Source organism: Coptis chinensis, chromosome 7, assembly GCF_015680905.1.
Source record: "Coptis chinensis isolate HL-2020 chromosome 7, ASM1568090v1, whole genome shotgun sequence".
NCBI classification, from domain to species: Eukaryota; Viridiplantae; Streptophyta; class Magnoliopsida; order Ranunculales; family Ranunculaceae; genus Coptis; species Coptis chinensis.
In genome coordinates, this window is record NC_141462.1 from 76,324,349 (window position 1) to 76,337,247 (window position 12,899).

General features: G+C 36.7%; 1 protein-coding gene and 1 pseudogene across 1 annotated transcript; both read right to left on the minus strand.

Annotated features, from left to right (window-relative positions):
- Positions 1-2,110: 2,110 nt before the first annotated feature.
- On the minus strand, positions 2,111-3,337 carry LOC147488965 (immune-associated nucleotide-binding protein 9 pseudogene; annotated as a pseudogene).
- Positions 3,338-8,383: 5,046 nt separating this feature from the next.
- LOC147488966 (cation/H(+) antiporter 15-like) lies at positions 8,384-11,664 on the minus strand. The gene is made up of 3 exons (XM_086570502.1): positions 11,324-11,664; positions 9,824-10,825; positions 8,384-9,735 (listed from the first exon to the last, which is right to left on the minus strand). Exons 1-3 carry the CDS (start codon positions 11,522-11,524, stop codon positions 8,602-8,604), a joined length of 2,337 nt encoding a protein of 778 aa, XP_086426628.1. The 5' UTR covers positions 11,525-11,664; the 3' UTR covers positions 8,384-8,601.
- Positions 11,665-12,899: the final 1,235 nt, after the last annotated feature.

A 12,899-nucleotide genomic window follows, 5' to 3' on the forward strand; every position in this document is an offset into this window, starting at 1 on the left:
GAAAAGGTATATATTACTAATTTAATGAAAATATCTTGTAGCTCCTTTGACATATATCAAACAGACTAAATTTATAAAATTGAACACTTAAAGTAACAAACGAAGAATACAAGACGATGATCCAGATTTTAAAGCTTAAACAATTTAAGTTTATTTGCAATCTAGTTGGATCACCTACTTGAACTTTTTTTTTTCTATAGAGAATCTCTTACTTGAACCATTTGTAGTATATAGTACGCAAGTTATACAAAGACCCAAGTCGAGTACCCACGAGACCATTTCATCACCCCAATGAGTACATTTTTTTTTCTTCTTTTATATTCTAGTATCTAATCCATTTCTAAAATAAGGGTGTGAGGGACACATGAACAGGAAAGAGGGCATACATATTCAATTAGAACAAACGCAGAGTTGGAAAAGATGTTGGGCATTCTAATTGACCAAGCCAGCACACTACTACCAACATTCAAGGGTGCACGAACTCAAGTTAATCACCGCACTACATTTTTTTTTTCTAATGATGATATATGAGATATATGGCTTTTGAACAATTGTTATCATTAGAAAAAAAAAAATGTAGTGCGGTGATTAACTTGAGTTCGTGCATTATGAGATATATGGCTTTTTCTTCACCTTCTTCTTCTCCATTCACCTCTGTTTCTTCGCACTCATTCTTTGCTTTTCTCGAAACCCAACCACTTAACTATTCTCAAACTCCAAACCCATCTTAGTAATCTCCGTATTTTTATCTACATTGTTATATACAAAGAGTTATATACATAACACATACATGCTTATACATACTAGTGTAGTACAATGGAGTTGAAAAAGTTTCTAAGGTCACTTGGTTTATCGAGCAGGTTTATAACTACAAAAAGTAGAGTGTTTTCTGGTTTTGGTTTAGGAGTTATAGCTTCTGTTCTTTTGTTAACTGTTTTGTTTCTTAACCATCCTTTAAAGGCTTCTCTTTTATACCCTGTTGTTCAAGGCTTTAGTAGTACTAAATCTCCTCTTGTTTCTTGGCCATTCCAGTTTTCAAGTAGGAATAAAACTGCCCAAGAAGGAATTTTCAAAGAAGTGAGTAAAAATTCTAGCTTTCTTGCTTTTTAATGATGGGAATTTAGTTTCAAACAAGTCCCAGAGTGAGAATTTTACTGGAAATGAGAAAAATATATAACAAGAATGGTTGTGGATAAAACTTATCAAGGGAATTTATCTAGAGAAGTAAATAGTCCAAATAGTAGTTTTGTTGATAGGAATAAGGAGAAGAATGTAAATGATAGGGGAGAGAGTGGGAGAAGTAATAATGGAACAAAAGAGAGTGTGATAGAAAGTGGGCATGTGCAGAATTTGACAAAGGAACATATATTAACAAGTTCTTTTAATGATTCTGGGATTACAAGCATAAATCTAATGATGATTATCTGTCTTTATCTCAAAATACAGATTAGATGACTGATAATGGCATATTAATTAGAACGAGACAGAGACCCACCACGCCACAAGCATTAGATTGTTAGAAGATTTGAGGTATCATGAATTGAATTTTCGGTTTTGTAAACATCTTAAGGCTTAAAATATCAAATCTTCCACTCTTGAGACTTGATATTGCAATGTGTTACCAATACATCAATATATAATATGTGTGAATGGTCTAACCATATATATCCATGGACACAGAAAAAAATTGAAAAAAATATAAGAACAATTCCTTATCAAATAAAATATGGGCATGGGATTTCTGAAGCTCTGTACTACACCACTTATACTTTAAATAAAAGGAAAGAACAATTGACTCTCACGTTGAGGGTGGGACGCAGGGATTCAAACCTCTTGCGGGCAAAGGCTACATGACTTCTAGTTATGATCGATAAACAACTCATAGTTAGTGAAAGCCACTTTCATAAAGATTTATTCATTAGCTATATGTATTTTACTAACTTCAGTCGGAATCAACCGGTGTTGGTACCTTTCATCGACTCATTAGACATCAACGTTTAAAGTATGAGCAAAGTGCAAACTAATATACACTTCATAGGTACAAAGATAAGTGTCCAGTTGAGGCCAATTATCTGGATTTTTTTTTATTTAAAAGGACCGACTTGGTCCATACATAAAATCATTTGTGAAAATATTAAGTATAGAGGTCAAACTTGCAAAACACTTTCTGGCATAGGATACTTGACCGAGCAAATCAAGTAATCACTCCAAAGGTTTTCCCCCACTAAAATGTATTGGGCGTGGCAAATATAAATAAATCACAATATAGCACATCCTCCGCTTACGGCTTGCTTGCGCAAGATCTCGGTCTCCTTTTGCGCTCTCTCCAAACTCTCTCTAAGTGCACGGATTTCATCATTAGATTTCATTTGTGCTGCTAGTGCAAACTTTTCTGCCTTCAAACGTGGAGCCTGCTCTTCTGCCAATTGTTGTTCAAGCCTTTGTGTGGTTTCCTTAAGCTTGAGCTCAACCATGTCAGTTATGTGTTTCAGCTGATCTTTATATGACTCGTACATATGCTCCTTTAACTCCTAAATTTCCTGTTTAGAGTAACCCGCTAAAGACTCAACCTGCTCTCGTTGATCGCGCAACTTCACAGCTACATTCTTTAGTTTATCAAAGAACTCATCTGTATACGGCTTCCCACCATTTTCAGCTATGACCTTGTTTACAAGGGATAGCAGTTCTTTGAGCTGTTCATCCTTCTTACTTTCATCCCTGGCCTTGTTATCGAAAAGCACAACACGATTTTTGCACAACTTAAGAATTTCCTGTAAAGGTTTAGGGCACTCACGACCCAGATAATCTTCCAGGGTCTTGTCATTATCCTCAAGTTCATCACCACCAGTAAAAACAACAATCATGTAATCCACAATTTTCTCTCCAAAAAAGTTTTTCAGAGTTTGAATTGCAACTTCTTCTTCCAGTGAAAAACGAGTCCTAACAGAAAAAACAGCAAGAACTGCATGGATCCCATCCTTAGCCAAACGAATACAATTCACAATCTCTTTGCCCACAATGTCAGATCCCACAGAAAAATCAAAGAGACCTGGAGTATCAATAACATTCAATATTTGACCATCTCTTAAAACAGACCTCTGCAATTCACAAGTACTTGTAACACCAGATGAGCTGGCCCGTGACTTAAAAGACTTCCTTCCAAGAATGCTATTCCCTGTAGCACTTTTCCCATTACCAGTACGTCCTACTAAAACCAAAGTACGTACATCACTAGATGGAGCAGTCAACTCCCAATCATCATCTATTGTACTTCCACCCATCTTATAAAAATCAATTCTTTATCTCTATGTATTGAGATCGCGAGTGAGCGTGTGGTTTTTTTCAATTATCTGGATTTATCCTCCACAAAAAGCAACTTTTTACTCTGGATTTTTTAAAACCCAAAAAATAAATTCTAGCGTGATTAGAACAAAAACCCCAAAAATACCTTAGCTTTTGGCGTGATTAGAACAAAAACCCCAAAAATACCTTAGCTTTTCCGCTAAAGAACTGTTTCAGCGAATTTTTCAGTTGCAACAAAGCCTTAACTTTTCTACCTAAAATATCTAAACAAAGTAGTATTCAGTAGACAAAGAGAGCAATTGAAGTATAAACTTGAAAGTTTTGATTTTTAGAGTATTAAAGAAGAAAAAACCCAAAATTAACCAAACCCCATCTAAACAAACTCCATTAAAACAAACCCCACATTATAGCAAAATGAAGCAAACAATTCACATTAGAAAGGTCTAAATTTTCACTACCCTTCATATATCATATAACCAACACTAAGAGAACAAAAAAAAATAAAAAAATTTAAACACCCCAAACCCCAAAACTGAAAACACACGAAGCATAATTTGCACTATACCAAACCCCAGACTATAACAAAACCTAAAATTAGTAACAATTTAAGTCATAATCAAATAATTAAAATACACCTTAATAGGAATTCGAGATAAAAACTTAAGAAATTGTGAAATACCCGAGCAACAATATGAAAATTTGGATACCTGCCAACAGGAAGATGAGAATAAATATTCTCAATTGGAGAGAGAGAGAGGAGAGATATATATAGAGCGAGAGAGAGAGAGACTTACTGGTGGTGTGAGATAGATAGGAAATCGCGAGTTGCAACCTTTTTTTTTTGCTTTTGGTTTTTGTATCGGCGGCGCTGATGAAGTTTTGGTTTTGTGTTGATTTATTTTTCAACTTTCCTTCAAACATAAGCCCGCGAAATATCTGAAATTTTTTCCGCTAAAGAATTGTTTCAGCGAATTTTTCAGTTGCAACAAAGCCTTAACTTTTCTACCTAAAATATCTAAACAAAGTAGTATTCAGTAGACAAAGAGAGCAATTGAAGTATAAACTTGAAAGTTTTGATTTTTAGAGTATTAAAGAAGAAAAAACCCAAAATTAACCAAACCCCATCTAAACAAACTCCATTAAAACAAACCCCACATTATAGCAAAATGAAGCAAACAATTCACATTAGAAAGGTCTAAATTTTCACTACCCTTCATAGATCATATAACCAACACTAAGAGAACAAAAAAAAATAAAAAATTTAAACACCCCAAACCCCAAAACTGAAAACACACGAAGCATAATTTGCACTATACCAAACCCCAGACTATAACAAAACCTAAAATTAGTAACAATTTAAGTCATAATCAAATAATTAAAATACCTGCCAATAGGAATTCCGAGATAAAAACTTAAGAAATTGTGAAATACCCGAGCAACAATATGAAAATTTGGATACCTGCCAACAGGAAGATGAGAATAAATATTCTCAATTGGAGAGAGAGAGAGGAGAGATATATATAGAGCGAGAGAGAGAGAGACTTACTGGTGGTGTGAGATAGATAGGAAATCGCGAGTTGCAACCTTTTTTTCTGCTTTTGGTTTTTGTATCGGCGGCGCTGATGAAGTTTTGGTTTTGTGTTGATTTATTTTTCAACTTTCCTTCAAACATAAACCCGCGAAATATCTGAAAATTTTGGCGCATTTAGTGAAAATTTTGGCCAAATAACTAAAATGGGGGCGACAACATTTATCACAAGACTTACCCTAAAGAAGACCAGCGACGTATACGGAAGCGTGGCCGATGTAATAGAAAGCGTAGCCGATGTTATAGCTGTTGCTACCCTTTATAGGGTTGCTGATAAATATTATCATTATCGACGCTTAAAAACGTAGCTATTGAACTTTAACAAAATATAAATTATTTTCTTTAGAAAATAAAACATGGAATATCTTTACCAACTGTTAAAAGCGTAGCAATTAGTGCCCCACAATGTACACTACCAAAATTTATTTGCTACCTTTAAATTAGTCGCAGATGCTGTATATCAACAACAGTTTGAAAGCGTCGATAATAATATGGTCGCAAAAGGTCCCATCTCTTGTAGTGCTAGTAACTTCTTCATAACTTAGAGTGAGACAACATGCATCTCATCCTCTTTACAATGGTACGGTTCATCCTCTCGGCTATACTATTGTATTGCGGTGTCTTGGGAACGATCTGCTCATGACGAATCCCATGACTCTTGTAATACTCTTCAAATGGCCCAATATACTCACCCCCATTATCTGAGCAAATACACTTCAAAGGTTTTCCTGTCTCTCCTTCCACCATGCTATGGAAAGTCTTGAACACACCAAGTACTTCATCCTTGGTCTTCAAACTATATGCCCATATATTTCTTGACGCATCATCAATGAAAGTCAAGAAGTACAAAGCTCTCCCATGGGACTTTACTTTCATAGGACTACATAAATATGTGTGTACTAGCTCAAGGACATTCTCCTTTCTGTGAGAAGGGAATCTTTGGAGACACTCTGTGTTGCTTTCCAACCAAACAATGAGTACATCTATTTAAATGCGTACCTTTTATGTTTGGCAAGGCCTTTTGCTTGGCAAGCTAGAACTTCCATGCATTTTTCTCCCATATGACACAGTCTCTTATGCCATAGTTCGGAGGAAGCTTCTTCTTGTGCCGCATTTAATTTTGTTTTACACAAACTAGTATGTGTCTTGTAAAGCGAGCAAGTTTTCTTCCCTTTGGCAACTATAATGGAACCTCTGCTTAGTTTCCATACCCCGTTACCAAACGAGTTTTGAAAGCCATCATCATCTAACTTCCTTGTGGAAATTAGGTTTAGTTGAATGTCAGGGACATGTCTTATATCTTTGAGTGTCAAGGTGTAGACGGCATTGGTTTCTACATGAACATCCCTAATGCCTATAATCTTTGAGACGCCACTGTTACCCATATTTACCTCACCAAAATTACTCGATTTGTAGGTAGTAAAGAAACTCTTCTAGGGTGTGACGTGGTAGGAAGCACCTGTATTTACCACCCACTCTGTACCCTGGCATGAAGTGCTCAAGCATAACTCATCACAGTCTGACACAATTCTTACTTCACCTTCTGAAGCAATATCTGTGGCGTCTCTACCGGTGGTGGTGCTTTTTTTCAACTCTAACTCGTCTTCATGTACGGTACTAGTTTTCTCATCCCTTTTCAAATCTATGCATTTATACTTGAAGTGGCCATAGATACCGAAATGATTACACGACAAGTTTTTCTTAGGAGGTCTACTCGCGCTCTTAGATTTTCTTTTGTCATCACCTCTAGAATGAGATGGTTTTCTACTTTTGCCTCTCTCTTGATTTTCTATAACAAGGATCTCTTAGTGACAGGAGCTATTTTGTGCGTCCTTTCTTGTCTTCTCATTCAAGAATGCCCTGGTAGCCATCTCCATGGTAATTATTCCATCCTTAGCAGCTCCGCCAAGAGAAACTGCTAAAGTCTCCCAACTGTCGGGTAGAGAGTTTAATAGTAATAAAGTCTCAATTTCGTCACCCATATCAATCTTCATCAAGTGCAACTGATTGATGGTATTCTGTACTTCATTAAGATGCTCAAGACATTAAGGAACCTTCTTTGTACCTCGTGTTAGCAAAATTCTTAATGAGAAGTACCTTGTTTTCGGCCGACTTTCTCTCATAGAGATCTTCGAGTTTCTTCCACAAGCCAAAAGCGGTAGTCTCTTAGGATACATGGTGGAAGACACTGTTATCAATCCACTGTCGAATGTACCCAATTATTTTTCTGTCAAGCTTGCTCCACTCAGCCGCTGCTATTGCGTCTGGTTTTACTCCTTCATTCTCAATGGGTTGTGCCAAGTCCTTGCAATAGAGCAAGTCTTCCATCTTGACTTTCCAAATAGTATAGTTATCTCTATTCAGACTAGTAATGCGAGTGTTTATAGAATGGTCTATCTCGATAAGTTATTTCAACTCAAACCTTCTCTCAAGAATTTTATCAAACACCTTCTGGACAAGATTTGGATAACTATCTTCTGTGATTAATATAACCTGTCTCTGATACCACTTGTTGGGGAAAACGATATTATACAAATCAATCCCCTCTAAGTTATCTTGAATGAACACTTTATACTCCAATCGAAAAATCTAAACTTTCACTACAACCAACCTAACAAGCCCAACTCTCTAAGCAATCAACAACTATCACAAACAAATAATAATAATACAACGAAAGTAAAACATACCACAACACAAGATGTAACGTAGTTCTGCCAATGATACATAATCCACAAGAGCAAATCCTTTATAAGATTGGGAAGAAAGATTACAATCACTCTTCACAAGTCGATCGATCTCTCCAACACTTACTAGATCTCTCTTCTACAAATCTCTCTCCTTACAACTTTTATCTCTTTGCAATGGTTTTCTCTCAATTTTAGTTGTTCTCAAAATTAGTTTTTTCTCACTTCTGTGTTATACTAACATATGAGAGTATTTATAGACTCCTAATTTCCAATTTTGGTTTCCTAAAAGAATTAGAAACCCAAGTTCAAATAAACAACTCCAAATGGTTTCCAAAACAAAATCAGTTTCCAATACTTCACGAGGTGAGGGACCCAACAATAACCATTACGTGGCTTGTGGATGTATATTGCGTGCCTTTGTCACACTTTTTTGGGGAAGTTGGCTGCGTCTTTAGCCATTGATGACCCGCAATAACCTTGTCTTATGAGTTAATCTGACAGAGACTTTGGAGACCAATTTTTCAACGAAAATTTTCTCTGAACCGTGAATCGTGTATTATAAAGTGTTAATTTTGTTTCATTGTCAATTAATTATTTAATTGATACTCAATAAGAAAGTCTACATTTTTTTTTGGGTCTTTTAGACAATACACCCCCTTCCCTCCTTTATAAGCTAGTTAACATTGTTTTGGTTGGAGAGGTGTCTTGCTTGACAGGATTAAAGGAAAGATGAATTTGGTTAACAATAAAAGAACGAAAACAATCAGCATATATTCTGCTGATGTGCATAACTTACCTAGTAGAGTGAGTATAAAAGACATACTGATGAGATTTACACAGGTTATTCCATATATGTGCAATTCTAACTTTCTAAGTAGAGAAGTGCTTTCTCCTCGGCACTTAACAAGTACTTCTAAGAAGAAGGATATGAAGAGCTATATGTTACAATTTTAAGAATAAACAAAATGCTTTACAAACATCCCTGTGCCTCATGTTGAAGTGTCTAGGATTTCTTGCTGAAGCTTAGGGAGCGTGCTCAAGGTACTGCATGCCCCATACCCGGGCCTGCTGTTGCACCACCAACACAGAAGGAACACCTCTGAAATCGGATGTGGCTAGTATATCACCTACTATTCCTAGCTCTGGATGTTCAGTCCATTCTGTTAGCCCAGATGTAAACGGAGACTCCACGTGACGTCTCCCGACCATAACAAGGTCATAGCCATTCTGTATTAATCTAAGTACCTTCATAAGCGCAGAGCCGTCTGTCACCACTTCTTCCTTGGACCAAACTCTCTCGTTGTGCAAAGTTTCGTTCTTGAATGCAGTTAAGACCTCAGTATCAAGAATCTTCATCTTCTCATCATCATACACATTGTGTTTCGAGGTGAACCTAAGCAGGGTGAGCCTTACACTTGGATGTTCTGCCATTCTTGCAGCATATGACAATGCTTCTCTATCATCAGCACCACCAAAGAAAAGTACGGAAACACAGTATAATACCTTTCTTGGCATGAGAGTTGCACAAGAACCCACGTACCTGTGGTTTACAAGAATTCCTACAGAGCAAGGTGCCTTTTCAAGTACATTGTAGTTTAGGTTCCTCATGGCAGTAGAGGACTCTACAGCACCCTCAGCCACCCATTGCTTGTGAAAGGGAATAATAATGAGGCATGCTCTCTTATCTAGAGCTAGTGAGCATACGTCGTCGTGCATTGTTATAAAAGGAGAAATGCTCGAGAAAATATCCACCCAGACTAGGTCTTTTCTATTTTGCTCATAATACCTAAAAGCATTGATAATGTGATCCGACTGTGTGAACCTCGCAGAAGCCTTCCCATTTCGTTGATGCTTGACCAGTATAGATGATGAGCGGCCTATAAGCTCAACAAGATGGAGAACACAAAGATGAATGGGGTTCTCCTTTTTTGCACTCGATATCTCCATGAGTTGGATGATGTTAGGCACATTGTCTTGGGTGTGGACACAAGCAAGTATACCGAGTTCCGTATTAAGATTTGAGTGTTGGATTGTCCTTCTCTTGTAGGACAGGTACCGTCTTGATGGATTATAAAGACATTGCACAAGGCGCGAGACAAACAGAGTTGTAAACACAATTTGGATCGTCATTGTGGTGAATATTTTCTTGGTGAATACCTGCACAGAGTAGCATAATTCCTGTATGTTACACCTCTAGAGGGAGAATAAGAAAACAAGAAAGGGGCAAATACAGAGCTTTAAGTACCTGATCCTCCAACCACGTATTATACAAGGCTAACTCAACTATGCCTTTGCTGTTCATTATCAGCGCAACTACGAAAGCATCGCGAATGGGCATTTTACAATACAGATTAGGCAACATTACCCCTATGGTCTTTCCAATGAAACAGCTTAAGATGACAACTTGAACAATCCACACATTCCCATCAAGGGTAAAAAAATCTGTCTTCAATCCACATAGAGTGTAAAAGATTGGCATGAGCAACACTGAAATAAAGCAGTCGAACTTCTCTTCAAATGCAGATCCTAAAGGTGGTCCATATGGTATAGCCAAACCGAATATAAATGGTGCCATTACATAACCTTGCCCAGTGATCTGACTGACAAATGTAAACGCTAGCAACAGCATAATAAAACTACATAGGTAAATTTCCCTGACTGGTTTTCCTTCTGGAGTCTTTTTGATGACCCATAATGCTGCTGGCCGGACCAAAAACACAGCAATGGCTAGCAAGAAAGCAGCTGATGTTATGGATCCTAAGGTATTTGCAAATGCTTTTTCGCCTTTGAGCATGAAACTAATCTTAAAAATTACAATAGAAACCACTGAACAGATATCAGATATTAAAGATGAAGAGGAGGCTAGACGACCAAGCTCCGAATTGAGAATCTTGAGGTCACTGAGGAAGCAAGTAATAACAGGGAAGGCAGACATAGACTCTGTACCAACTACAATGCTAAGCACTCTTGATACGTTAGTGTCAACATTCACACAGATTCTTAGGACAATAGCTGCTAAAACACCAAATGTAAAAGGAATTATGTATCCTAAGATACCTATTGCTATGGCTCTCCTTCCAGATTGCAAAATAATGTTATGATCCATTTTTACTCCAATAAGAAATTGGAAAATTGTGAAGCCAAACAATCCAAAAGTTTCAAGTACAACTTTTCCTCTGTCTGGGAATACTATTCTCGTGAACTCCTTACTCTGACCGAGGAATGAAGGACCGAGCATCAGACCACCCTGAAAACATCGACAGAAATAATAATGTCAGTAGCACGTACATCGTAGACTTAAGTATACTTTTTCTAATTGGCTCATCTAGTAGGGGTGTAATACTAAAAAATCCTACTTTTCCTTTTGTTTTGATAGTAACGCAAATTTATGTGCCTGTGTTTTACTATTTGGCCTCTATATGCCTTTTGACTCGATTGGATTTGTTTATTTCTGGTACACAGCTCACAGGGTGAGATTGTTAAAGATCTCTACCACTGGAGCTAACATTGATATTTACTATCATCCATGTTTTAGTTTCCCAAAATGATCATATATATTCTCTCCTTTTTGTAATTCAAAACTATCCTTTTAACTATTTTATCAGGACAGGATAGAACTGCAATACTCAAATATGTTAATCAAGTCATTTTAAGGGCCTCACATCGTGCGCCTAGATTACTCTGAATTATAATATTTACAAGAACAAAATGTACTAAAGAGACAACTCAAAAGAATTTTACTGACGAGAATTTGAGATATGATTGCGGGATGGCCAAGAGGCTTGAGAAGAACGTTGAGGATGCTGGTGGTAATGCACATGATTGGGAGTTGGAAAAAAAGAAGATCAAGTGCATAGTCCAATGGATGATGATCATTAAGCCACAATCCCCTTGTATGTATACCAGGAGTGGGAAAACATCTGCTTGTTGGATCAGATACTTCCATATGTAAGCGCTGGAAAATATGTAGACCACCTGATCCACTACTACTACTACTACTATGAAAGTATTTTCCTTTAAAATATATCTGTGTTATTTATCACAAATAACATTGCAAGAAGAAGAGGAAGTAGAAGAAAAGAGAAGAAAAACCACTTGAAATTTGTTGCATGAATGGACAAGCGAGATATAGGGGGTGACAGTTGACTCACTATGGATAATTATTTTCTGTCCATGCAAGTTTGAAGGCTTGTCCTTCATACTCGGTATATGAAAAGCACTTCTTTAGCACACTTATCAATCAGGGGTCCGATATATATATTGAAATATATCGATATTTTAGGCCTTGGTACAAGTATAGGGATGCTACTTTTGCCCAAATTTCCCATTTTTCCAAAACCCATTCTAATTATCTAACACTAGCTTTATGCCACATCCCAACATGGATGAGCCACAACACTTTTTTTAAAATTTACAATCAAGTTAAATCACTATTTTTCCATCATGTGCAAGCTATTTTCCCAAAACAGGAGCGTATTTATGATAAGATACGTTTCGATTTCGATGTCGTTTTGATTTTCTAAAAAACCTATATATTAATAGTTATTTGCTCAAAAAAAAAAAAAAAAAAACCCAAACAAACAAAAGGCATAGGGGCAATTTTCCTGTTCATCAGCCCCACATTTTTATAATATAGTAAGATATCCAATTGACTTATATAAATAATGAATTTCCATTTTTTCAAATAAAAATATATTAGACTTCAATATTCCAATTTTAAAGTCGTTCCTAAAATCTTATCAATCCAATATTTCTGAAAAATCTCCCGCTTTCTTTTACGCTGTCTAGTCCTATGAGTCTATGCCCCTCAAATTTCCAGTCAAGATTGAGTAGCAAGCAACAGCCAACCCCCAAGTAGGACAGTGCAACAGGGGCAAGGGCATAAGAATAACTGAATAAGTACAAGTGTATAACCATGTTTTAGTGAATGAAAAATGCTCCACTGGCACCAAACAACGCATTCAATTTCCTTGTGCTAATTAATTATCAACTTCAATGCGCTGGATACCATGTGCAATAAATAATGAACCTCGTCATCTCTATCAGATCTTGTTTTCCTCTTCCTTATGATTAAGATTTCAGTTGTGAGAACGGATCAACTGGTCCAACAGTACAACTACCAGAACAACTGCTGCATTCATTTCTACCCTTAAAAAAAAACAGAGACCGTCTATCTCCTGCATTTCTTTTCTAAACCAACAACATTATTGCATAAATATAGTAGCAAACAATCAGTAAAATTGGGCGAGCGGGAGTGTAAAATAGAAGCACTAGGCCGCAAAAAACAAGTGAACAGAATCTAACCTTGCTAATTACTAAAT

Bases quoted from the DNA above. Each gene is read 5' to 3' on its own strand.
- LOC147488966 (XM_086570502.1), bottom strand. From the start codon at position 11,524: ATGGAAGTATCTGATCCAACAAGCAGATGTTTTCCCACTCCTGGTATA. The intron at 10,826-11,323 runs GTCAGTAAAATT...CGATGTTTTCAG, and splicing joins CAATCATATCTCAAATTCTC to GGTGGTCTGATGCTCGGTCC. The intron at 9,736-9,823 runs GTACTTAAAGCT...TACTCTGTGCAG, and splicing joins ATACGTGGTTGGAGGATCAG to GTATTCACCAAGAAAATATT.